The sequence below is a fragment of the Delphinus delphis genome, chromosome 10 (assembly GCF_949987515.2).
Source record: "Delphinus delphis chromosome 10, mDelDel1.2, whole genome shotgun sequence".
NCBI lineage: Eukaryota > Metazoa > Chordata > Mammalia > Artiodactyla > Delphinidae > Delphinus > Delphinus delphis.
This window is the reverse complement of record NC_082692.2, coordinates 91,253,919-91,279,783: the sequence shown is the minus strand read 5'-3', so window position 1 is coordinate 91,279,783 and position 25,865 is coordinate 91,253,919. Positions and strand designations below refer to the sequence as shown.

At 45.7% G+C, this 25,865-nt stretch overlaps 1 protein-coding gene across 9 annotated transcripts in view; it reads left to right on the top strand.

Moving 5' to 3' along the window:
- CRBN (cereblon) overlaps positions 1-25,865 on the top strand; it is a 959,169-nt gene that overhangs the window by 918,758 nt on the left and 14,546 nt on the right. For 8 of the 9 annotated variants that reach the window (XM_060022931.1, XM_060022930.1, XM_060022929.1 and 5 more), the window contains 5 exons: positions 12,097-12,220; positions 17,247-17,359; positions 19,465-19,667; positions 20,510-20,659; positions 25,190-25,349. In XM_060022931.1, coding sequence (XP_059878914.1) covers positions 12,097-12,220; positions 17,247-17,359; positions 19,465-19,667; positions 20,510-20,659; positions 25,190-25,349 — 750 coding nt within the window. Of the gene's footprint in view, positions 1-12,096; positions 12,221-13,619; positions 13,713-17,246; positions 17,360-19,464; positions 19,668-20,509; positions 20,660-25,189; positions 25,350-25,865 lie in introns of those variants that run through there. The other variant, XM_060022937.1, reaches the window with a different exon arrangement.

Below are 25,865 nucleotides of genomic sequence, written 5' to 3'. Positions count from 1 at the left end.
CTAAAAGGCCAGCGGGGGGGAGACACTGAAATGACCCAGCCAAGACCACAGCTGGAAACAAGGTAGTGACTAGAACCCAGGACTCTGCGCTCCTTGCTTTGCGTTCATCTCCCTGTGATACTCTGGACGCCGTTAACTGCAGTGGAAACAGCACGTGGCGTCAGGAAAAGCTCCTGGATGAGTCATGAAAACAGTATACAAGTTTAAAACCATAAATTGCCCAACACTTTACTGCCTTGCACAATCTTCCCTCTTTTACCTGTCTGGTCAGAGATGGATGGGATGGCAGGAAGTCTCAGTAAATTGCAGCATTAAGTATCATCACAAATAATCATTTTTGCAAATAATCCAACCTGCTTGGACTTGAATAGGCTCTGGTGTATCTGAAAATATTACCGTAGCAGTCAAAGATGTATATAAAGGTATTTTTTCGAATCCCAAATGATTCACCACATTACTGAAATATGAAAGTGAGCAGTTAATAAAATTGTCAGCATTTTGAAGGGGCCATGAAATATCCTTCTACATCTGGTTTTCTGCCTGCTCTCTCCCCTCCAGGGCTGCATAAACAGCCAAGATCCGTCTTTCATTCCCTTTTAACTCTGGGATTTACAGGATAATAGATGCCAAAATGTACATCCCGTGACAATGGCTTCCAGACCCAGCGCTTGAAGGTGAGAAGTAAAGAAGAGATGCATTGCCCCGATAGAATATTACTTTTCCTGATATTCAGGTTGCCCGCCCCCCCCCCCAATTAAAAAGATCTCTCCACTTGGGCAAGTTTTGAAAACTAGCTATGGTTTCTGGAAATTAGGAACATGAGACTTAACAGGATTTTAATTCCAAAGATTTTTCTCTTAAGTTAGTCACAGCACTACTTCATGAAAATGTTGCAGAGCTAATGAAATGCCCAAGGTCGCGAGGCCCCTCCACAAGACCACCAGAGTCGAGAGTCAAAGCCAAACGGCAAGGGTCATTTATTGCAGGTTCGAACCTGGACCTCCGCGCACTCCTTGTTCGTGACGCTAAGAGGCCCTGGCGCAGTTTAGTACAGCTCTTTTATAGACCGGTACAAATATAGTCGCCGATTGGTTGACTTTTAAACAAAGACACTAGTCGCCGATTGGTTGACTTTTAAACAGAGACACTAGTCGCCGATTGGTTGACTTTTAAACAGAGACACTAGTCGCCGTCTGATTGGTTGGACGGTTGCGGGGGGGGGGGGGGGGTCAGCAGGCGTAATTACAGAAGCGAGAGCGGCTGGTTAAGTTTCGGTTTCCTGAGGTTTTGTTTCTTAATTAGAAATACTTAAGGCGGGGCCATGGTCGCAAAAAGAAATAGTGCAAACAGGAGGACTGATACAACCCTAGCAGTGCTGCGGCCTCCACCAGCCCAACGGCAGGGCGTCGGGAGGCTGTGCGCCCAACTTCAGGCGGCGCTCCCAAATGTGGCAAGCCCAGCGCCGCGCCCTGGAATGGTCCTTTTTTCGGCCCTCCCCCTCCGGAAAGAACAGAAAAGAAATTCCAGGAAAAGCACAAATTGAATGCAGGGCGTCAACTCAGTCCTATTCTCACCAAACTAGAACATAGCCCCCTCATTCCCCCCTTTCTCATGAACCAGAGGAGCCAATCTTGGGTCCTCAAGGCTCCGTTTCTTCAATTTCTGAGGCCTCGCAGGGCTGATATTGTGTTCTTAATATCATTAGCTGGACTGTATTTATTCTTTCGCGAACAAAATTCATGACTTTACTGAGTATACAGGGGCCTATAGTGAGGAGGAGAAGGAGGCATAGTAGAGGGCCCAGGATGGGGAGGAGGAAGGGGAGCATCCCATGAAATCCTGACCAAAGGGGATTATCCGCTAATTCTTGCCGGCGGCGAGCTAGGTCTTCCTGGAGCTGGTGGATCTTATTTCTTACAATGCCTGATTTATTTGCATAGAAACAACATTTTTCTTTTAGGGCGAGGCATATCCCACCCTGTTCAGCTGTCAGTAAGTCTAAGCCCCTCCTATTCTGTAGGACCACCTCGGCCAGCGAATCTAATTGGTCCTGTAAGTCCTGAATGGTCCCAGAGAGAGTTTCTACATCTTCTATTAATTGCCTAGACAGCTGACTATAGGAGTGAAGGGAGACCCCAAGACCTGTACTCCCTGTGGCCACAGCTCCTGTAATTCCTAATCCTACCAGGAGGGGTAGGACTGTAATGGCTCGTTTGGTTCTGCCTGCCCAGAGGTCAAAGCTGGGAATGGGCAACGGGGTGTCTCCCGAGATCAGGTCTACATTGGGGAGAAGGGTGGCCAGGGTGCAGACCCCTGTCCAATTCGGGGGTAAATAGGTGTATGCTAGGTTACTTCCACAGACAAAGACAGTGGTATTAGGACTACAGAGGGAGGAGTTCACGGGGATATATTGACTACATCCAGTGGATGAAAGGATTCCCAAGTCAATACTGGCGTTAGAGAGGGAATCGTTCTTGACAAAGCATGAGGTATTAAAGGTGGTTGAAAATTTTGAAAATTGTATGGGGAACGGCTCGGGGAGTGAAGTAGGGTTACATCGTTCGCTGATATTTAAATTGGCGAAGGTGGGGATGGCTATAGGGCGGGGCGGTCCTTGAGGAAGGCAGAGCCAGCAATCCTGTGCTAAGTTGGGGTTGGTGGTATTCAAAAGCGCAAAAGTAGCTTCTAGTATGGACATGGTCTGGGAGTCCAATTCAGAGGGATCGACCTTAGGGAGAATTAGGGGGTGGTAGCTGAGCTGTGGGTACAGATGCCGATAGGCCTCTTCTATTTGTCTTCGGGTTTCTATCTGGCGCACTGCGTCCTGGGGCCCCCCACCGTCTGACATATGTGTGGGGGCCCTGGTATTCCAGCATACCGGGGTCCCGGGGGTGCCAGTGCATCCAGCCTGAAGGTATTTATTATCATCACTAATGGTGGGGCTTTTATTATTCTGTAGTATGGCTGTGAAATAAGTCTTGTTATTGGCCCCTATACATTGCTGGTAAGAGGAATAGCACATGCTATGCATTGATTCCTGGAAGGTAGAACAGGGGCAAGTAGCTCGAGGGGGAAGTGGCTTAGGCTTATGGTAGCATTGCCAGTTTTGAGAGGCCCCGGTAACCCTATATTCCTGAACAAGATACGCAGTTATGCCCCCGCAGTCCTGCATATGAGTATACCCTCGGGGAACAACAGGAGTCTCCATAGTACCTCCCCTGCACTCGCACGGTGCACCATATAGTAGTTGTATTAAAGTATTCTTATTGGGGGGAGGGCCGAATCCTCCCCTCGTGGCCCGAGGGTTGAGGGTTAGGACTATTATTAGGGCTATCAGCAGTACCTTGGTCATCATGGGGGAGGGTACGGCGCAAAGTCAGTTTGAGGGGATTGTTCTTACTCCGGTCAACAGTCCAGGTGACGTCAGCTTTAGTGGACTTGATGAGGTCAGAAAATGGGTCCACCGGCTTGACGTGCGTGTGATGGATCCAGGCAGCTATGCTGTCCACCTTAATGGCTGTCGGCGTTGTCAGGATGATCTGGTAAGGTCCTTTCCACCTGGGTTCTAGGGTCTCTTGTCGATGGCGTTTGACAAGGACCCAGTCACCTGGCCGGAGCTGGTGTGGAGTAGGTGGGGGTCCTGTTGCATATAGCTCTTTTAGTTTGGGCCAGATTGTCTCGTGTATCCGCTGTAAGGCTTGGAGGGAAGACAGGAGATTATTTTCTGGGTCCAATTGGATAAGGTTAGTCTTTAGATTAGGGATGATAGGAGGAGGCCTACCATGCATTATTTCATAGGGAGTAAATCCTAGCTTATAGGGGGAATTTCGCACCCTAAACAGAGCGTAGGGGAGTAGGACTACCCAGTTAGCGCCAGTCTCCATGGTCAATTTAGTCAAGGTCTCTTTTAGTGTTCTATTCATCCTTTCTACCTGTCCTGAACTCTGGGGGCGGTATGCACAATGTAATTTCCAATTAGCCCCAAGTATGGAAGCCAGATCCTGACTTACCTTAGAAACGAAGGCTGGCCCGTTGTCGGACCCTATCATAACTGGAAAGCCATACCTGGGCAGGATCTCTTCTAGTAGCTTCTTAGCTACTATTCGTGCAGTCTCATTCTTGGTTGGGAATGCCTCAGTCCAACCTGAAAAGGTATCTATAAACACCAGTAAATATTTATACCCATATTTGCCAGGCTTTACCTCCGTGAAGTCCACTTCCCAGTAGGCTCCAGGCTGGTTTCCTCTCTCCCGGATGCCAGTGGTTGGCGGGTGGGTGCTGGCATTATGGAGTTGGCAGACTGCACAGTCAGCAACCAGTCGTTCAGTCTTCTCGGAGACATTTTTAATTTTAAGTCCAGTCTGCCTGATGAGATCCTGTAGCCGTCGGGCGCCCAAGTGGGTGCTACGGTGGATCCGTTCAAGGACCAGGGTTCCTAGTCTCTCAGGAAGGAGGATATTGTTTTTAGCGTCCCGCCACCATCCGTCTCTAACCTGGGTTAGAGGAAGCTTGCTCATCCATCTGATGTCATCCTCCGAGTAGTCGGGTTGGGGCGGTAGTTCCCGGGGGCCTGGATCCGGCAGTTGCAGGGGAAGTAATGGTATTGGAGTGTGTGCCGCCTTTCGAGCCGTCTGGTCTGCCAAATTGTTGCCTCGGGTGACTGGATTCGTGGGTTTTTGATGCCCCGGGCAGTGTACAATGGCTAGCTTTTTGGGTTCCCATATGGCCGCTAGCAAGGCCAGGATTTCCTCTTTGTTCTTGATGTCTTTGCCCTCTGCTGTGAGTAGTCCCCGCTCTCGGTATATTGCCCCATGTATATGTGCGGTAGCGAAAGCATACCGGCTGTCTGTGTATATGGTAGCTTTTTGGCCTTTGCTCATCTTGAGAGCTTGGGTCAGGGCAATTAATTCAGCTTTTTGGGCTGAGGTCCCTGGGGGGAGAGTCTCTGCCCATATCACCTCAGTTTCTGATGTTACTGCTGCCCCCGCATACCTCTGACCTTGCTGGACAAAGCTGCTGCCGTCAGTGAACCATGTGACTTGTGCATCCGGTAGGGGCTGGTCACGTAGGTCTTCCCGAACCCCATGGATCTGGGCCAGTACCTCTGCACAGTCATGGAGTGGGGAGTCCAAATCTGGGTCAGGTAATAGGGAGGCAGGGTTTAATGCCCGCGGCGGAGTGTAGCTGATTCTGAGGGGATTTAACAGTAGACCCTGGTAGTGGACCAATCGAGCATTGCTCATCCATCGGTCGGGAGGCTGTTTGAGAACCCCGTCGATGGCGTGGGGGGTGGTGACATGTAACTCCTGCCCCATAGTTAGTTTGTCAGCATCCTTTACCATTAGGGCCGTGGCGGCGATCATCCGGAGGCAAGGAGGCCAGCCGGCAGCCACTGGGTCCAATTTTTTTGATAGGTAAGCAACAGGCCGGGGCCAAGGACCGAGGGGCTGGGTCAACACGGCCTTAGCTATGCCTTTGCTTTCATCTACAAAGAGGTGGAAGGGCTTGGAGACATCAGGGAGACCCAGGGCGGGTGCGGACAGCAAGGCAGTTTTGATCTGCTGAAATGACTGCTCAGCCTCTTCTGTCCATTCAAAGGGCGTCTGCTCTTTGGTGGCTAGGTATAGCGGTTTGGCCATTTCAGCAAATTTGGGTATCCATAAACGGCAGAACCCAGCCGACCCCAAAAATTCCCTCACCTGTCGAGGCGTGGTGGGTCTGGGGATGCGGAGGACGGTTTCCTTCCGTGCATCTGTGAGCCATCGTTGCCCCCCTTTCAATAGGTATCCCAGGTAAGTTACCTCAGGCCTGCAGATCTGTGCTTTCTTGGCAGAGGCTCGGTATCCCAGGGTGCCGAGAGTCCGTAGGAGGTTTCTGGTTCCCTGCAGGCAGGCTTCAGCGGTCTCAGCAGCTATTAAGAGATCATCAACATACTGCAGAAGGGTTACATTGGGGTTTTGTCTCCGGTACTCACTGAGATCCTCGTGTAGGGCCTCATCAAACAAGGTAGGCGAGTTTTTGAATCCTTGGGGAAGTCTGGTCCAGGTGAGTTGTCCGTTTATACCTCTCTCGGGATCTGACCATTCGAAGGCAAAGAGTTCTTGACTTTTGGGCGCCAAGGGTAAACTAAAAAAGGCATCTTTGAGGTCCAGCACAGTATACCATTGTTTTTCTGGACAAAGGGCGCTCAAAAGAGTATATGGATTGGGCACAGTAGGATGGATGTCTATGACCCGTCTGTTAACTTCCCTCAGGTCCTGCACTGGGCGGTAGTCTTTACTGTTAGGTTTGCGGACTGGCAGCAGGGGTGTATTCCAGGCCGACTGGCAGGGACGCAGTATCCCCAGGTCAAGAAGCCGGCGAATATGAGGAGTGATACCAGTCTTGGCCTCTAGGGGCATGGGATACTGTCGGACACGTGCAGGATCTGCCCCCGGTTTGATCTCTATGAATAGGGCTGGGCGGTGTTTGGCTAGTCCCATCCCCCCTGTTTCTGCCCATGCTTCGGGGAACTGCTGAAGCCATAACTCTATATCTTGATTTTGGGAGGGTGGTTCCTGGTGAAGTCGGTACTCATCTTCCAAGTTCAGGGTGAGCACAGATATGGGTTGGTCGTGAGGGTCTGTTACGATTGGCCCCTCTGGCCGAAAATGAATTTGTGCTCCCATTTTAGTGAGTAAGTCTCTCCCCAGTAAGGGGCAAGGGCTATCGGGAATGACCAGAAAGGTATGGGTTACCCTCCCCGTGCCCAAGTCCACAGTTCTCTGAGTGGTCCAAAGGTAACGTTTAACTCCCGTAGCTCCCTGGACCCAGGAGGATTTGTTAGAAATTTTCCCGTGGGGCTTAACCAAGACCGAATGCTGTGCCCCTGTATCCACCAGGAATTGGACTGGTTTCCCCTCCACTCGTAGGGTTACCCTGGGTTCGGGGAGGGGGTCCGAACCCCGTCCCCCCTACTTTGTATCATGTGTAAACAGGACTGGGGTGGCGTTCGGTTGCCATTGCCCCTGGTTGGGGCGCGGCTGCCTTTTCTTGGGGCATTCCCGAGCCCAGTGGCCCTTTTCCTTGCAATAGGCACATTGATCTCTATCCAATGGTCGCCTGGAAGGTCGAGTGGCTGGGGGGCCCTCTTGGTCTTTCTGAACAATGGCGGCCAAGACTTTAGTCATTTTCTCAGTGGCTTTAAGTTGTTTATCCTCTGGGGCGTCCCGGTTATTAAAGACGCGCTGGGCGATACGGAGTAAGTCCTGTATCTGTTTGCCCTCCAGATCTTCTAACTTCTGGAGTTTCTTTTTAATATCAGGGGCTGCCTGGTTAACGAAGGACATTACAATGGCGGCCTGATTTTCGGGGGCCTCTGGATCCATAGGGGTATACTGCCTAAAGGCTTCCATTAATCTTTCTAAATAAGAGGAGGGAGTTTCTGTTTTACCTTGCATGATTGAATATACCTTGGCCAAATTAGTGGGCTTGCGCGCGGCAGCCCGGAGACCCGCCATTAGAGTCTGGCGATAAATGAGCAGTCGTCCCCTACCTTCTCCGGTGTTATAGTCCCAATCATCCTGCGGGGGGCGAGTTAAGGGAAAGGCTGCATTGATGAGGTCAGGGTTAGCGGTGGGTTGACCATCATCTCCAGGAACCAGTTTTCTCGCCTCCAGCTGGATTCGCTCCCGTTCTTCGGTAGTGAATAGGATCCGGAGGAGCTGTTGGCAGTCATCCCAGGTGGGCTGATGAGTGAACATAACGCTATCTAGAAGAGCTATCAAGTCTTTAGGATTATCAGAAAAACGGGCATTCTGGGTTTTCCAATTATATAGGTCACTGGTAGAGAATGGCCAATACTGGAGTCGGGGGTTCCCTGTCTCATCGGGAGGGCCTATTTCTCGCAGGGGTAGGGCTATGGTAGAATCAGGATGGCGGAACCCTGGGTCGCGCTGAGTGCGTCCGCGAGTGCGCCCAGCCGGCCCCTGGGAATTATTTTCATTGGGCAGGGGGACCGGTAGTGCCTCTGCCTCTCGGTCCTCCGGTTCTGGCCTGGGTGGCCCTCCGGGAGGGGCTGCAGGAGGTTCTACCAAGGGGAGAGGAGCAGAGCCAGGAGCAGGAAGGGGGACTGGTTGTGGGGCCACAGGAGGAGATTGATATGGGGGGGGGTCTAGGAGAAGGAGGTCTTGGCTGTCAGAGAGTATGGGTGCAGTTCGGGTCTGAGGCTTGGGAGGTTTAGTTGGTCGGGCCGCAAGGATCTTATATGACCCTGATGACAAAAAGGGGGTCATCCAGGGAGGAGGGTTTTCTACCAGGTCCTGCCATACCAGGATGTAGGGGATCTGGTCCGGATGGCCTTCTTTTCCTGGCAAGAAAACTCTAGATTTAACTTTTAGGATTATAGGAAGACAAAAGGTACCCTCGGTGGGCCAGCCAACCCCGAAAGTTGGCCATTCAGAGCGGCAGAAGGTAATTAGTTTTCTTCTCCAGATATCCAGACTGAAGTTGTGTCCTCGGGACTTTACATCCCCGAAATTAGCGAGAAGGAGGGAGAGGGGGGTACTCTGTGCTTGGCCCATGTCTAGGTCCTGTAAGAGATTGATTAGAAAAGGTTACTCTGAAAACAAAAGTGATTAAGAGCAGTCCCAATAGCGGAGTCTGTAAAAGGAGGAAGGGGAGGTTATCGCGTGCGCGCTTCAGATGGGCTGCCAGCCCCAGATGGGTCGTGGTGGACGTCTCCAACCACACCCGACTAGGTGTCCTATAGCGCGTCCGCCAGGACTGTCCTAGTCCCCAAAACAGAAGGTACCCTGAGCCGGCTTACTTACCGATCGGTTGTCAGCGATGACCCGTTGACCTGATGTCTGGTGGGCTTGGGGGCATCCCGGACGAGCCCCCAAATGAAATGCCCAAGGTCGCGAGGCCCCTCCACAAGACCACCAGAGTCGAGAGTCAAAGCCAAACGGCAAGGGTCATTTATTGCAGGTTCGAACCTGGACCTCCGCGCACTCCTTGTTCGTGACGCTAAGAGGCCCTGGCGCAGTTTAGTACAGCTCTTTTATAGACCGGTACAAATATAGTCGCCGATTGGTTGACTTTTAAACAAAGACACTAGTCGCCGATTGGTTGACTTTTAAACAGAGACACTAGTCGCCGATTGGTTGACTTTTAAACAGAGACACTAGTCGCCGTCTGATTGGTTGGACGGTTGCGGGGGGGGGGGGTCAGCAGGCGTAATTACAGAAGCGAGAGCGGCTGGTTAAGTTTCGGTTTCCTGAGGTTTTGTTTCTTAATTAGAAATACTTAAGGCGGGGCCATGGTCGCAAAAAGAAATAGTGCAAACAGGAGGACTGATACAACCCTAGCAGTGCTGCGGCCTCCACCAGCCCAACGGCAGGGCGTCGGGAGGCTGTGCGCCCAACTTCAGGCGGCGCTCCCAAATGTGGCAAGCCCAGCGCCGCGCCCTGGAATGGTCCTTTTTTCGGCCCTCCCCCTCCGGAAAGAACAGAAAAGAAATTCCAGGAAAAGCACAAATTGAATGCAGGGCGTCAACTCAGTCCTATTCTCACCAAACTAGAACATAGCCCCCTCACTACAAAGAATTGAAGATCCCTAACTCCAAGCCTTTCTTGTCAAGGAGTGCTAAACATGACTTGGAATCCTCCACAGTGGTGGTTGAAGACTGCATAGACCCGGCACTGTGCTCCAAGCTCCTCAGGAGCATATAATTCATTGTCCAAACTGGCACACTTTGGAGAGGGGAATGGGGCAGTGGGTGCTCTGGTCCACTAGACACACACCACGGCTGCCGTGGACCAGTTAGGGTTGGTGTCACTCTCCCTATACGTGCCCATACGACAGGTGGCAAACACAATGCCGAGCGGATCCAGGCAGGGCCACCCCATCTAAAAGGGCAGCTGCCAGTTTCTTCAAGGCAATTGTTCCCACACATGAATCTAAACTACAGTTGCCAAATGTTCCCATTTTCAAAAGGAAATCAATATTTGTATGTGTATCCTTCAATGTCTAAATGTTGTCAGTTCATTCAAAAACTCAAAATACCACAAAGACCAAACACTTCCTTCGAATTCTCTCTTGGGGGTCACCAGTTTTTGACCTCTGTCTTAAGAGTGGTAGACAGAAGTGTCACACTGGAAGACTGGGAAAGGGCTCTGGGGACGAGGTAAAGCTGTCACTTACATGTGCTTTTGCACACAAAGGTAAAGAGTCAGAAGATTTACAGAGTTCCAAAATTAATGAATTAATCCCTTCATTTAAAAATGATAATATTATAACTACAAGTAAACCTAGCTTTGATTTTTCTGAAGTTCATGATTTCCTTTGAAAGCTCTTTTTGGCTGTTTGGACTGGCTTGGCTGCTTTTATTGGGCAAACCAATATGGAGCTTAATCTTCATCCCTGCAGGAGTGAGGAGGAACGAAATCTCTTCCTTTAATCATGAAGGAAAAACTTTCCGTTCTCGCTGTTCCCCATGGCTGCCAAGCCGACTTTCTCTGTGTTACATCAGCCAGAAGAACTGTGTCTCCTGGCTGCCACGAACTGCAAAAAATCACAGGGAAGGGGAGTGGGCTGTGACGGGCTTAGAGCAAATGTGACTCTGGGGGGCTGGGCACACCGTTGCCCCAAACAAAATGAGGGTTCTTGGCCAGGAAGAAGAGCGGAATTGGTGTCGGGTCAATCAGCAATGTCTCCCATAACTGTGCAATTCATTCATTCCTTCATTCTATAAACATTTTTTTGAGCATTTATTAAGTGACAGGCCCTTGGGACACAGGAGTAGACACAAGGGGCATAGATCTCTGACTTCCCCCACTGAGTTTACATTCTTGGAGTGGGGAGGATATTTTTAAAAAGTAAGCTTCACAGTATTTTAGAAGGTGATCAGTGCTCTGAAAGAAAATAAAACAGAGAAGGAGGATAGAGGGTGATGAGACTGGGGTGGGGTTGCAGTTAGATATTGGGTAATCTGGGAAAGACTCCCTAAGGGGGGACATTTCATCAAAGACCTGGAAGATGTAAGGCAGCAAATCACACGCCCACACGGGGGCAGAACATTCCAGACAAAGGGAATAGCCAGTGCAAAGGCCCAGAGGTGGGAGCAGCCCCTGCCTGGTTGTGTAACAGAGGGGCCAGAGCAGTGGGAGAGCCTGGACGGTAGTGAAGGGAGGTCAGAGCAGGATGTGGAGGCCACTGGGAGGAGGTGGCTTACAGTGAGGTAGGGAGAGAAGGAGGGGCTCTGAGCGGGGTGGTCACGTGGTCTGACTCTGGCTCCTTTGTTGAGAATGAGCTGTGGGCACCAAAGGTGGAAGCCAGAACACCATCACTGAAGCTCTTGCAGTAATCCAGGCAAGAGATCATTGGCTGCTTAGACCAAGGCGGTAGTTTTCTTTAACACATTAAAAATCTATTTGCAGATAATACAAAAGCCAGAAGGGAGCCCAAAATGTCTCTTCCCAGTATGTGTATCCCTTGCTGCTAACATAGTGTAGAAGCCAGAAATTAAAAGTGCAGTGGGGCTTTTTTGATTCGCATTTTCTCTCATCTAATATCAGCCTTAATTATATCCTATTAAAGTTAATTCTCGAACTATAAGACAAAGATCTATGAAATTATAAGTTTCCTTTCCCACTGGTTTGCAGAGCTCCTTATCAATGAATACATTTCATACGAACAAGAAGCAATGTAAGCCACTCAGTGTGATGCCTTATTTCAGGATAAAGTTACCCAATTAAAATTAAATGGTGAATGATCATGTTTTCCTTTCTGGTTTTAATAACCAGGGCTTAATCCAAGAAACCTGCTTGCTGAGATGTTTTTGTTCAGTGATCATTTGTTGTTACCCCTATTGAAAGACAAAGCTATGGAAGACTGGGTAGACTCCAGCGAAGGGGGGAGGGTAATGAAATGAAGGCGGGAGCAGATGGTGAATGTGAATGGAGGCGAGGAAAAGGAGGTGAATGGGGAGTGAAAGGTACACAGATGGTAGCATCAGTGACCCTGGGGCTGAGCACAAAGGAAGAAAGAGGAGCGAGTGCTTTTCCAGCCACATCTGCTGACCCCGCCAGGCTCACAGCTGTCCTTTCTTGCCCACAGAGTTCTTGGTTGACCCGGGGTGCAGGGCACAGTGCTGGTACCACCTCTGGAGAGGACCCGGGAAGGTCAGAGCTTCCTTGTTTAGGGGCCAGATGTTTGCTATGTAAAGAAACTTCTGCTGCAGGTAAGCACAGTTCTTTGCAATTCTATAAACCATAGTAAGACTGCTAATGTGTATATATATATATATATATATATATATGTGTACTTGCTATCACCATTCTCTCTGTCTCTCTCTCTCTGTCTGTCTCTCTCTCTCTCTCTCACACACACACACACACACACACACACAGCCCAACCTTTCTCTCATTGTTCTCTCTCCCTCTCCTGCATTCTTTCTCTCATCCTTCACCTGTCTATAGTGACCATCTTAATTCTACTAACCCATCACAATAATGTATCCTATGTAATTGTTATTAACCTATAATCTGTAATTGTTATATATAACCATAAAAGGCAATGCTATCATTAATACTGCAGCCATTGTTAATTAGAACAAATCTGAGATGCTGTTTGACCCATTCTCATTTTGCAAATGGGTAAACTGAGGCCACAAATGACTTGACCAAGGCCCGAGAGTGTGTTCAGGGACAGAAGGCCGAGTGACTCTGAATGGATTCATCAGCCTCTCTCCCGAGGTTTTCTTTCGGCTTTTAACTTTTCAGTGAGCAAACTTTTGGAACAAACATATTTTAAAATACCGCATTCACTATTGTTTTCTTCAGAGCAGTCCTCTCACCCCTCTCCTCCCCACCATGTTTAGGTGTTTTATGGCATATACGGAGTTGTCAGTTTCCTCCTTCGCTGAAAAGATGACTTGAAAAGATACTAAGGAAACTTTTCTCCATCCTCCAAAACAGGAACCTTACCAGTCAACAGAATTATGTATCTTTTTGCATTCTGCAGTATTTTTTCTTTTTTGGCCATATAATGACTCATTTTTGTTAAAGTAATAATGAGTAAGCTGTTTTATATTCTGACAATCTCACTTGCCAATCATAGGCCTTTTTGTATTCTGTGTTATCATCATTTCTGGTATTTGTTTCTGACCAATACATGTTAATTATATATGTAAACTACTTAAGACTGTTGAAAAGAAAATCAGCTACAACCCAACCGGCCTTGGAATAATTGATGCATTGGCCCAGTCTCCATGTATACGGTTTTTATTTTAAAAATTGGAGCTAATGCTGTATAATTGGGTTTCTATTTGCTCCCCGGCCCCCTCGTTAAGAGCGAGGTGGAGACTAAAGAATCTGAGCCTGTTTCTCCACGTGTAAAATGTCGTGCCAGGGGCGGGAACAGGCGACGGCTCTCACCGAGCGAGGTGGGCACCAAGTCACCAAGAGCAGCGGACACAGCACTCGGCCCCCGTGGCGACGGCCCTCTCGCCCGCTGCGCCTTTCCGGGCGGGCCGGCGCGCGATCCGCACCGCGGGCGCCGCCAGAGGGCGCTGTGGCCCCGGGCGCGACGGCGGCGGCGCGGCGAGGACCCTCCCCCGGCGGCTCGGCCGCCGCCCTGTCCCAAGCTCCTCTGCGGGTAAACAGACATGGCCGGCGAGGGAGATCCGCAGGACGCTGGGAACAACATGGGCAATCACTTGCCGCTTCTGCCCGGTAACCGTCCAGGGCCGCTCCCTGGCGGCGGGAGGGGGAGAGGCCCGAGCCGTGAGGGGCACGGCGGGGCCGGGGAGGCGGGCGGGCGCTGTGGAGCTGGCGGGGCCGCGCCGGAAGCGGCCGCGCATCGGGCCGCCGGCCAGGGACCCAGTAGCGGCGCTTCTCCCAGCGGCTGGGTCCCCCGGGCTGGGGACGAGGGTTTGGGAGGCGGGGAGGGCGTTCTCCCCCAAAAGGCAGGGATCCCATGCTGTCCATCCTCCGTGTGTCCAGAACTTGGCTCCCAGGAAATGGTCTGAAACTGGGTCAGGGGAAGAGAGGGGGACTGGGACAGAGCTCAGCAGCCCAGACTTTTCCTCGACTTCTTCCCTTTGATAAGGGTGACAGCTACCATGCATTAACTGTTTACCACGTCACGGGCCCTGCCATAAGCGCTTTGCATGCGTTTCTCCGTTTAATCCTCTCCACATTTCTTTTCTAATCCTGATCTGGTGGGTGAGAAATGGATTGGCAGATTAGTGTGTGACTTGCCCAAGGTCACACAGTTGCAGGGCCAGGACTCCTATCCGAGTCTATCTGTCTGCATAGGTGGTGTTTCTCAACCACTTCACAGCCAAGACAGTATTTGGTCTGTTCTTAGGCACATAGTTCAAACACATGGTAGAACAAGCTTAATTAGAGATACTTAGGACTGTGATGTTAAACTCAGTTTTCTCTCTCTTTTATGTTTTATGAAAATTTATACTTTGGACTTATGTTGGAATACTGGGTACAAAAAAACCTGGAATGATTGTACAGTTTTATCGTGGAATGCTCTAGACAGGAGATGCTTTCCAAGAGGTGTATCAGCCAAATGGAGACTATTAGCTGAGTCCCTTCACTGTGTGTCAGGAAGTATGTTAGGTGTCCTGGAGATGAAAAGAGGTATGATACACAGTCTGATACCTGAGGAGGTTTATCATCTATATGAGGCTCCTGAAAATATAACTAGCAGAAGGCCGTTGATTTAGGCCAGTTAAGCAAATGCTCTTACCCTCCATCAGAGGGAGGGGTTGTTCAGGGCCGAAACGGATTGGGGGAAAGCCCTGTGGGATGTCCTGGAGACATCCAAAAGCCTATAACTTAGGATAGGCTTGCAGAAGATAAGGCCTGGAAGCTTGGGTCGGAGTGTTGGGAATCTTGCATCTCTTGACAGTGAGACTGGGGGTTTCTTCCGTGGGTTGTAAAGAAACAGTTGTGGGTTTCAGATCTAAGAGAAGCTGTGCTTGGAGGACTAATTTGCCCACTGGGAGTGGCGTGGGTTGGAACAGGAAGAGACTAGAAGGCATGCCCTCCATATAGGAGGGGCCTTTTCCAGAGAAATAAATCAGGATCAGACTCAGTGGTCGATCCAGAAGCAACCTAGCTGAATTGGACTTGACTGAAGAGCTGAGCTGTTTTTTCAGAGGCATCAGCCCCGCTCTGTCTGTGCCAAAGCCAGTGTGTCAGGGAAGATGCTGATGCTCTGTTGGCATCCGCATGCTGCTCCTGCATGAGATGAGTCACCACACTTCACCCTGGAAGCTCTCAACAGTCAGTGTGTTTTGTCAAAAAAAATCGGGTGCAAAAGGGCTCAGAGAGATTGTCAATACGATAATCATGCTTTTGCAAATCACACATGAGTTTTATTTGTAGAAACATTGGATTGTCCATACATCCATGTAGAATGAATTGTTTTGAAGAGTAATCCACTTTAAATGCTAAGGAACTAGCTTAATATTTAAGATTCGAAGAATCTGTCCCAACCAAACAAAACATTAATAGATAAACAGCCAAGTGGGGGAAGTGGGTTTCTGCCCTGTACATTAGAAAGACTACTTTGTGTAAGGAAATCATTTAGAGACGGAAGTTGGAGCAGTTAAAATGTAAATTTTAAAATTATGAATTCTAGCCTTTAAGCTAAAATTTGACCTTTTAAACTCTGTGTAATAGAGCAATAAAGTGTCAAAATGCTTAGTGAAAGCCATGCTGTCAGAATTGTGAATGCAAGGAAGTAGATTCAGAATATTTTTGTCATCGGTTTAGATTTTTCTTTGTTATCTCTCGGTCTCTTAATGAAATTCCTTTGTGCTTAGGAAAATTTTGTATGAAGTGTTCAACCACTGCACATTTGAATTTAAATTGAAATAATTATGTTGTTCTCTTTGACAAAGCCTTATGTATCTAAGGAATTTATAAGAATTGATAGAGAGTCCAAGGCATTTGCCATGTTGAAAAACATTTATATTTTCTTGTCAGGGACCTAGCTGGAGGTGGTTTGATTTAAATAATGATATGCACAAAGGAAAATAATTATTTTGTAAAGACATTTTATCCACTTAGAAGTTTATTTGGGGGCTTGCTTGCTTTCTTCCTTCCTTCTTTCCTTCCTTCCTCTCTTTTTCCCCTCCTTCCTTCCTTCTCTCCCTCCCTCTCTCCTTCCTTCTTTCCTTACTTCCCTCCTGTCTTCAGAAACTCTTTAAAGTTAAACATTTGAAAGAACTTTAGAGATTGTTCTTGTTCATGCTTGTCATTTTTCAAATGAGGGAACTAAGGTTTAATCAGGTGGGATGAATTGTCTGAAGTGTCAAAATTAGTTCCTAGCAAGGGAGAAGAGGTAAACCTCCTCTGCAGAAGAATTTCAAATCATTTATGCGGGTATGTCCCCCTTCAGGGAGGTGGAACATAATCCCTGCTTCTTAGATGTGAGTTGTCCCCAGTGATTTGCTTACAAAGAGTACAATGTGGAAAGGAGGGGGAAAGTAGCTTTCCAGTGGAGAAATCCGACTAACACTGCCTCATCCAGGTGAGCACGGTCAGCTTCAGTAGGTATAGGTGACATCGATAGTGTGCACCCTTGATAGGACATGATGAAAATGGCTCTGCACCTTCCTAGGCTTCTTCCCCAAAACACAAATCCTAATTGAGGGACATTCTACAAAAATGCCTGACCAGTAGTCCTCAAAACTGTCAAAGCCATCAGAAACAAGGAAAGTCTGAGAGACCAGCCCAGCCCAGAGGAAGCTAAGGAGACATGACAGCTAAATGTAATGTGGTGTTCTGGATGTGGTCCTGGAACAGAAAACGGATATTAGATAAAAACTAAGGAACTCCAGATAAAATGTGTTTAGTTAACGGTAATGTGCCAATGCTGATTCCTTAGTTATGACAGACGTACCGCACTAATACAAGACATTAGCTATCAGGAAATGGATGTGAGGTATACAGGAACTCTATTATCTTTGCAACTTTTCTGAAAGTCTTAAACTTTTCTAAAATTAAACATTGACTTAAAAAAAGTAGTTGGTGGCAGAGCCCAGCCTAGACCCCAGCCCTGCAGCTGCCTCTTCACAGTACTGTTCAGATTCCCAGGTGTGTGTGGTGTTTACAAGAACCTCTCTTTTCATGGGCCCAGAATCCTCATGAAGGAATTATGTATTTGAAAGGGAACATAGCTTTTACATGTTCATGCCTCTGTTTTTTGTTTGTTTTTTTCCTTATAATATTGTACTTTTACAGCAGAGGATGAGGAAGAAGATGAAATTGAAATGGAAGTTGAAGACCAGGATAGCAAAGAACCCAAGAGACCAAACATCATAAATTTTGACACTAGTCTTCCGACATCACATACAGTATGTAATTTTGTAACAGATCTAGTATGATAAATACGTGCATTTAACTGTAGATGGAAGTTCTTGAAAACGAATGACTGCTTTTAGCATTACTGGAAATTACCTCACACCAGAAGTTGTGGATGAGGACATGGGCTCTTGACAGTAGATAACAGTCTTAAGCTGTAATTTTTAAGCACTTTGATACCATGTCTGTTACTAGTTGTAATTCTTTGAAGAATTGGTGCCCTTCTTACGTCTTTGCTAGTAATAGGGCTACTAAAGTACTTATTATCTGTACTGCTGGGTCCCAGGGTGTGATTTAACATTCTAGCATTTTATACTTGTCATTTATGCTCTTTGGACATAGAGATGTCTAGCTTAGTCAAAATCAAATATCAGGTTGGGGCTTCCCTGGTGGCGCAGTGGTTGAGAGTCCACCTGCTGATGCAGGGGACACGGGGTCCGTGAGGATCCCACATGCCGCGGAGCGGCTGGGCCCGTGAGCCATGGCCACTGAGCCTGCACGTCCGGAGCCTGTGCTCCGCAATGGGAGAGGCCACAACAGTGAGAGGCCCATGTACCGCAAAAAAAAAAAAAAAAAAAAAATCAGGTTGGCCAAAAAGTGCCTTCGGTTTTTAAGTGAAAGTAAAAGACATTTTTCATTTTCACCAAGAACTTTATTGAACAACGTATTCACCCTTTTGTTCCACTACCTTCTGCCATTTTTTAGGCAACTTCATAATTCCATCTTCCCAAAACTTTTTATCTTTTTGAGCAAAGAATTGTTCCAAGTGCCTTTTACAGTCTTCCAGGGAATTGAAAATATTTTTCCATTAAGAGAATTTTGTAAAGACCAAAATAAATGGAAATCCAAAGGTGCAGTGTCTGGTGAATACAGCAGATGAGTCAGAACTTCCCAGCCAGGCTGTAACAGTGTTTGCCTGGTCATCAAAGCAACATGCGGTCTTGCGTTATCCTGATGGAAGATTATGCATTTTCTGTTGACTAATTCCGGATGCCTTCTGCTTTCAGTTGGTCTAATTGGGAGCAGTACTTGTTGGAATGAATCGTTTGCTTTTCCAGAAAGAGCTCATAATAGAGGACTCCCTTCCAATCCCACCATATACACAGCGTTACCTTCTTTGGATGAAATTGGCTTTTGGTGTGGTTGGTGGTGGTTCATATTGCTTGCCCCACGATCTCTTCCATCTGCATTATTGTACAGTGTCCACTTTTCATCACCCGTCACAGTTTGTTTTAAAAACGGAACATTTTTGTTACATTTCAGTAGATAATTGCATGAGGATATACGGTTAAGAAGGTTTTGTTCCCTTAACTTATGTGGAACCCAGACATCAAAGTGATTCACATAACCAAGCTGGTGCAAATGGTTTTCAGCGCTTAATTTGGATATTTTGAGAATGTCGGCTATCTCCCACGTGGTATAATGTTGACTGTTCTCAATTACTGTCTCGATCTGATCGCTGTCAACTTCAACTGGTCTGCCCGACCGTGGAGCATCGTCCAGCGAGAAATCTCCAGCACGAAACTTCGGAGACCACTTTTGAAACGTTCGCTCAGTCACAGCATCTTCTCCCTACGTGGCACAAATCTTTTTTTTGCGTTTCAGTTGCATTTTTACCTTTCTTAAAAATCATACTGTGATGAAAATGTTACCTTTTTTCTTCTATCTTCAATATTTAAATGAATACACAAAAATTCACCAATTTTTATCAGTTTTTTTTAAAAAATGCACGCTGATATGACAGCTGTCATGATACAGTCTGACAAAATTGTTTCGAGTGGAGTTGAAGACAACTAAGCACTACTAGAGCCATCTTACGGAAAAAAAGAATGAACCTTTTGGCCAACCCAATATTTTGAACTTTAAAAATGCTCTTGAATTTTTATGTATGTGAGAGATTCTTCACAAGAAATTAGAAATTCTACTTCTAAGAGTCAAAAATAGATTTTCATGTGGGAGCTGATACAACAAGTTTATTATTTAAATATTTGTACCCTCTGTGTGTGTTTCCTTATGCTGATTTGCTGTTCAGTCTGTCGAGCTTTTGTTTCTGTTCCATATCTGTACTGACACTGACCTTGTGTGTGTCCCTCTGTAGTATCTGGGCTCTGATATGGAGGAATTTCATGGCAGGACTTTGCACGATGACGACAGCTGTCCGGTGATTCCAGTTCTGCCCCAGGTGCTGATGATCCTGATTCCCGGGCAGACCTTACCTCTTCAGCTTTTCAGTCCCCAAGAAGTCAGTATGGTGCGGAATTTAATTCAGAAGGACAGAACCTTTGCGGTGCTTGCATACAGGTAAAATCTTAGAGCTGACTGACTTAACAGTCTCTCGTGCAGTCCCAGGGAGGTGGTTTTAAAGCCCAAACTGACTACTATTCTGCATGCACAGGAGATGGGATGAGGTTGGGAAGTAAAACATTCGGATAAGAAGTGTGAAAGTGCAAGTTGGAGTATTTCGGTATGATCATTACCATCTAAATCAGGCTTTACCTTTCACACACATTTGAACTTTCTGGTATTTGAGAGGTTTTATATCATTAATATTTAATGAAAAACATTTCTAGAATCTTATTTTCAAGAACTATCTTTATTTAAAGAAAAAGAGGGCTTTACATTGTAATGTAAAGGATTACTTTTGCAAAAGAGCAAGTAGTTATTTCACCGTCTCAAAATTCCTAAGCTGTCCTTTTACAGACCCGTGCTAAACTGAAGCTGAATTTCAAGTATCCCATGACAACTAGAGGAAATCAGTGGTAGAGGCAGGAAATCCATACAGGAAGGTTCCCCTCCCGCCCCTGCCCCCCAGTACAGTGCTGCCGATAAGCAGCAGTAAGGATGGTCTGCTGAATAAAAAGAATGTTTGGTTTGGGAAGGGAGAGTTTAAACTCCTATCAGTCCTAGGTCATTTTCAATGACTAGCAATCTATTCTTTTCCTAATGGGCTCTAACTGTACTTCCTGAAGCCTCTTTATATATCTCAATTCCCTGTGTGATTCTAAAATAAATAAAATTAAATAGCTTTGCAATGAGAGCCGATTGCTGTAAATTGTTTTCCCATGTGTATTGCTTTTGTCACCTTTGCATATCTGAAAACTAAATGTCCAAAACTGTTTCCTTTTTAAAATTTACCTTGGAAGTAATGTACAGGAAAGGGAAGCACAGTTTGGAACAACAGCAGAGATATATGCCTATCGAGAAGAACAGGATTTTGGAATTGAGATCGTGAAAGTGAAAGCAATCGGAAGACAAAGATTCAAAGTCCTTGAGCTCAGGACACAGTCAGACGGGTAAGAAACACCATCTGTCTTAAAGCTCCTTGAACATCATAAAATGAAATGGTTTTCCTGTATTTTTTCTGTTTTGCTGACCCTTCACATTTTGTGACTTTTAACTAGTTGTTCTTTTCCCTTTGAAAGTATAGCTTAGGGGTTTCCAACTTTGCTGTGCATCAGATGCCCTGGGAAGTTTTTCAAACTATAGATGCTTGAGTTCCAACCGCCCCTCCCATCCGTAGAGAGCCGTCAGTCTGGGAGGGAGGCCACAGCATCGTTTCTGATGATTTCCAGGTGATTCCAATGTCCCTCTAGGTTTGGGAACGGTAATGTAAACCCTACAGGCAGTGTCATGTGGGGCAGGGCTTCTTTGGGGTTGAAGACCTCTCTTCAGATTGAAAAGGGTGGGAGGTCAGAGCCTGGCAAGCTGTGTGTGGCATGGCATTCCTGTGCTTGGGGAGCCATGGCGGTCAGCCTGCCACCTGCTCCGTCTGGGCTGTGAGGAGCGTTTACACGGAGTGCCCATCTCCACTGTGAACGTGCTTTCACCTGTAACGGGTCATATACTGAATAAGTGACCAGGAAGCACCTATCATCTCTGTGTCGTACCCAGTTTAGAAATTCTCAGAGTTCTGTTTTAGCAGTTAACTATTCTGGCGTGGCTCTCACGCTTAGGGTTTTTTCACAAATTTAAGGAATAACTCATTCTAAAAAAGGCAGTTCACCTTTGCTCTTAAAACAAACAAACAAGCAAACCTCCCCAAAAAAGCACACAGCATATTGTCCTCAACACTGCACGTTTCCTTTTATAGGAGTGATTCTTAACTATGGTACCTAAGAATCACCAGTGAATCACCAGTGAAGTCTTAGAAACAGATTCTTGGGTCCCCCCAGCCCTAGTGAATTGGTCTCTTATCTGTAGCCACGGTTGAAAATCTTTTCAGGTCTCTGTGTTGCACAGGTAACGTCTTCTGAACACATGGACACTCAGAGGGATCTTTAAAGATTTAAAAAAGAATATGAGCTGCCTGTGGGCAGTAACTTTTTGTCTGTTCCTGTTCACATAGTGGGCATTCATAAATATTATTGAACTATGAAAATATCGAGGGGGTCAGCCACCCTTTGGAGCTTGAGAGAGCATAGAAGAAGGAGGGGTGCAGAGCCCTTGGGGGAGGGGTTAGTGCTACCCTCCTGGTGACCCCCACCCAGAGCATTCGCTACGCAAACCCTCCAAGCACTGAGCACAGTGTACTGTCATTGTAGGGTTGTGTGTGTCTCCCTCAAGAGGCGAGCTGCTTAGGACAGTGGCTGAGACTTCTGTGTGTTCTGCATTTAGGACCATCAGTGTTACGTGAATGAATGAAAGAGTGTACCCCGAGGGCTCTGCATTGAGACAGTTGGCAAGCTGTTTTGTTGCTGTGGATTTTACTAACAGTTCCATTTTTAAAGTACTTCCTATCCTCATGCTTATAAAATTTTGAGTATTTGTGAATACTGTATTCCAGAAACCATAATGGCAAATTGACTTGGGGAAAAGTATACTTCAGAGACTGTCGACATCAGTGACTTGTGATTGTGGACAACTAGTTTGAACACAAGATGGCAGTAGACCCTTAACTGTGAAAGCAAGTCAAGGGATATACCTTTGACTCTAGTAGAGATGAGTGTGAAACTGATAGGGCCAGACGGGACTGGGAAAGGGCCCATTCTCTGTAGTATCCCTGAGACCCACTAACACAGCCTCTCACAAAAGTGAGTCTGTTTTAATTTAAAAGACCTCCACGGAGTGAGAATCCTCTGTCTCCACTGCCCTTCTGGTTCTGTCACTACCTTCACTGGAAATGGTGAAACAGAAGAAACTATGGAGATAATCTAGTGCAAGCTCCTCTTTTTTCAAATAAGGAAATGAAGTGCTAGAGAGGTAAGCAATTTGCCTAAGGTCATACCACTAGAGGGCACCACCTGGCTGGTTCTGGGTCCCTAACTTCCAAACCAGTGCTCTTCCCACCAAACCTGAATTCCTCCATCACACGTTTGCACCTCAGGCCAGTTTCCTTTTCTTTAGTAATGCAGTACCAGGTAATAGTCATTTGTCTTCTACATAAATGACTCTTCATATGTAAAAAGCATACTGCTACTTTTCCAGAGTGAGTCTTTATTTCTGTGGCATCTTCTGAGCACATGGACATTTATTTGAAAAATTAATTTAAAAAAATGGAAGTGTACCATTGAATCACCATAGGACTCTTCAGGAGTTCCTGAGTATTTCTTACATGTAGAGAGGAAAAGGCGATTAATATTCTATTTGGAATTACCAAAGAAGTTCTCTTACCTGTCATAATTGAGATGAATAATTTTTAGTGAAAAGGGTTAATTAAAAATGGAAGTCATAAAAATTTACACATATATATCTTAAACATTTTATTTTAACTTAAAATATATAAATGTCCCTTCGTTCATTTTATGTTTGATGGAAAGACAGGATACTTTCTTCGAATTGGGTCTGCAGATTAGAGATGGCACTAGTCTTTCTTGCATTAACAGCTTTCACTTTGCATCATCTATCTGCAGTTTATACCTGTAGTTTTTCTTCAAAGAGAGGTTCTGAAGATACTCACAAGGCTGTCTGAGCACCAGAAGCCTTGCAGATTTGTGCACTTTTTTTCTTACCGTTAGAATTGTCTGAGCCTAATTTGAAAGCATTTTTTTGGCTCAACCTAGTATTCATTGAAGCAGTTTTAATTTTGTACTTATATTTTATCAGTTGCTATAATATTTATATAAATTGTCAAACAACAAGATTCTACTGTATAGCCCAGGGAACTATATTCAATATCCTGTGATAACCATAATGGAAAAAAAATATGAAAAAGAATATACACACAGACACGCGCGCGCGCGTGCACACACACACACACACACACACACGTGTGTGTGTGCACGCACATCTGTGTGTGTGTGTGTATATAACTGATTCACTTTGCAGTACATCAGAAATTAACACAACATTGTAAATCAACTGTACTTGAATAAAATAAAATTTAAAACTTCAAAAAAATATTTATGTAAATTATGCAACTGTAATCACAGAACAACTGCCATAAACAGGTCAGGAAGGAATAAAACTAGTTTATGTTACAACCCAAACTCAGCTGCTGGGAGAAGCGGCAGCCGTGTGCAGCAGACCCTGGGCGGGCTTCACAGAAGGAACAGAGAGCAGTGCTTAACCCTGTGAGGCAATTCAGACAGCCTGTGTACAGACTAATGATTAAAATGATCACTAAGCTGATTTTTCAGTAGCGTTAATGTTTTTATCATAATAAACTCTTACATACTAGGTGGGTAAAACATAATTCTTATTCAGTTACTTTTGTTTTTAATGAGCTCTGATAACATAAGAACATTAGAACGTAGTTTGAACACAGTCAAATTTATTTTACCGTTTTCCAAAGTCATGTAGACATAAATTTGAGCTTGCAGGAAGAAATTGAAGTTAGTGAAGTGAGTCTAATATTATCGTTAAATTAAACCTACATATTTTCAGACACATTTAGCTATTTTCATTTAATAAATCAGAAGAAGTATCAAAGTGTCATAAGTTTTTGTGGGTTGAGACAGTGGTTACAATGAAAGACCACTTTAGAATTCCTAAGCATGATTAATAGTGAAGCAGAGACTTGTAATATTTTTGTAATTACTTTGTAGTATATTTGACTTCATCAGTCTGACAGTGTTTTGTTCCAGCGTTTGGATGTGTTGATACCTTCTGCATTTGAAAAGGTATGCTGGGAGATAAAATGGCTCGTAAGACGATGGTCCGGAGGTACAACCTTCCTCTTGGCATTAATGATGAGATGTTTGCAATTATGATATTCTCAAGTAGCATTCTAGAATGATGACTTTACTGTCATGAGAGTTGAAGTAATTTTTAAAGTAAAAAAAGATAATATGATGGATATTTTGATTCTTTGCATATTCAGGGTAAATGCTGAGGAATGAGAAAAGGAATGCACATAGAAATAAGGCTACGTGTAATTCTTTAGTCTTATCTAATCTTATCCATGTAAATGGGTTCTTGATTTCTCTTCCTTTCTCTACCTACTCCTCAGGTTTGGTGATTTATGAGAAGGCATAGATGTAGGAGTCGGGCAGCGTAAAGAGACGGGGCGAGGGGAGGGGCGGGGTGTCTAATGATATCTGAGAAATTAATTTAGAAGTTATCAGGATATGCATAGGGGTTGGTTGTATATTGATTTTTAAAATTTTGTTTCACTTACAGACTATCTGAAATGTAAAAATCTCCCTTTCCATTCCACAGTGAGATAAAAAATCTTAGGTTACCTTTGGTTTTAACTTTGGTACGATTTATGAAATATAGTATTTTTTGAAAATTTCGTGTATCATAATAGCATTTGAGGAATATGTTTTAAAAAGAAAACTGTGAAACTCTTAGTATTTAAAATTACCCATAATGTTTAGAAACTTAATAGTTGGAGTTAAGATTATCTAAAAAATGAACAACATGCCTGGTTCTCTTTATTTCAGAATCCAGCAAGCTAAAGTGCAAATTCTTCCTGAGTGTGTGTTGCCTTCAACCATGTCTGCAGTTCAGTTAGAATCCCTCAATAAGTGCCAGATGGTTCCTTCAAAACCTGTCTCCTGTGAAGACCAGTGTTCACATAAATGGTGGCAGAAATACCAGAAGGTGAGAAACTTATTTTTTATGCCTCTTCAAAAAAAAACAAAGACAGGTTGCTTTTTTCCTGTTTAAGAAAGAAAAACAAACAACTCTCATGATTTCCTTCCCCAGACTCCTTCTGGACAATACTGTAGCCGCGTTTGATCATGCTGGAGCTTCTAAAAATGTCATAGGCAGCTGTGTATGTAAAAGCAGTTTGCAACAGTAGTAAAATGTTACCGTACTGTGAGGTATTCCAGCTATTATGCCTGTAAGTTATGTATTAACTAATAACACGTGGTGTTAAGTTCTGCAGGAGGCTCTCATTAGACTGTGGTCAGATGAGGTGCTTGGCTCTTGAGTCAGAAACGCTTTACCTCAGAAAAAGCGTTTGGGAGAGCGCACAGGAGCGAAGTGCGTTTTCCTCCTTCTGCACTTCTGAAAGGAAGATTTTTTTTGCCCTTTTTGTACAACACTATTGACATCACAAAAATTGACTTGAGACTAGGTGCTCTTTAAAAGCATTGCCTGTTGGGGCATTAA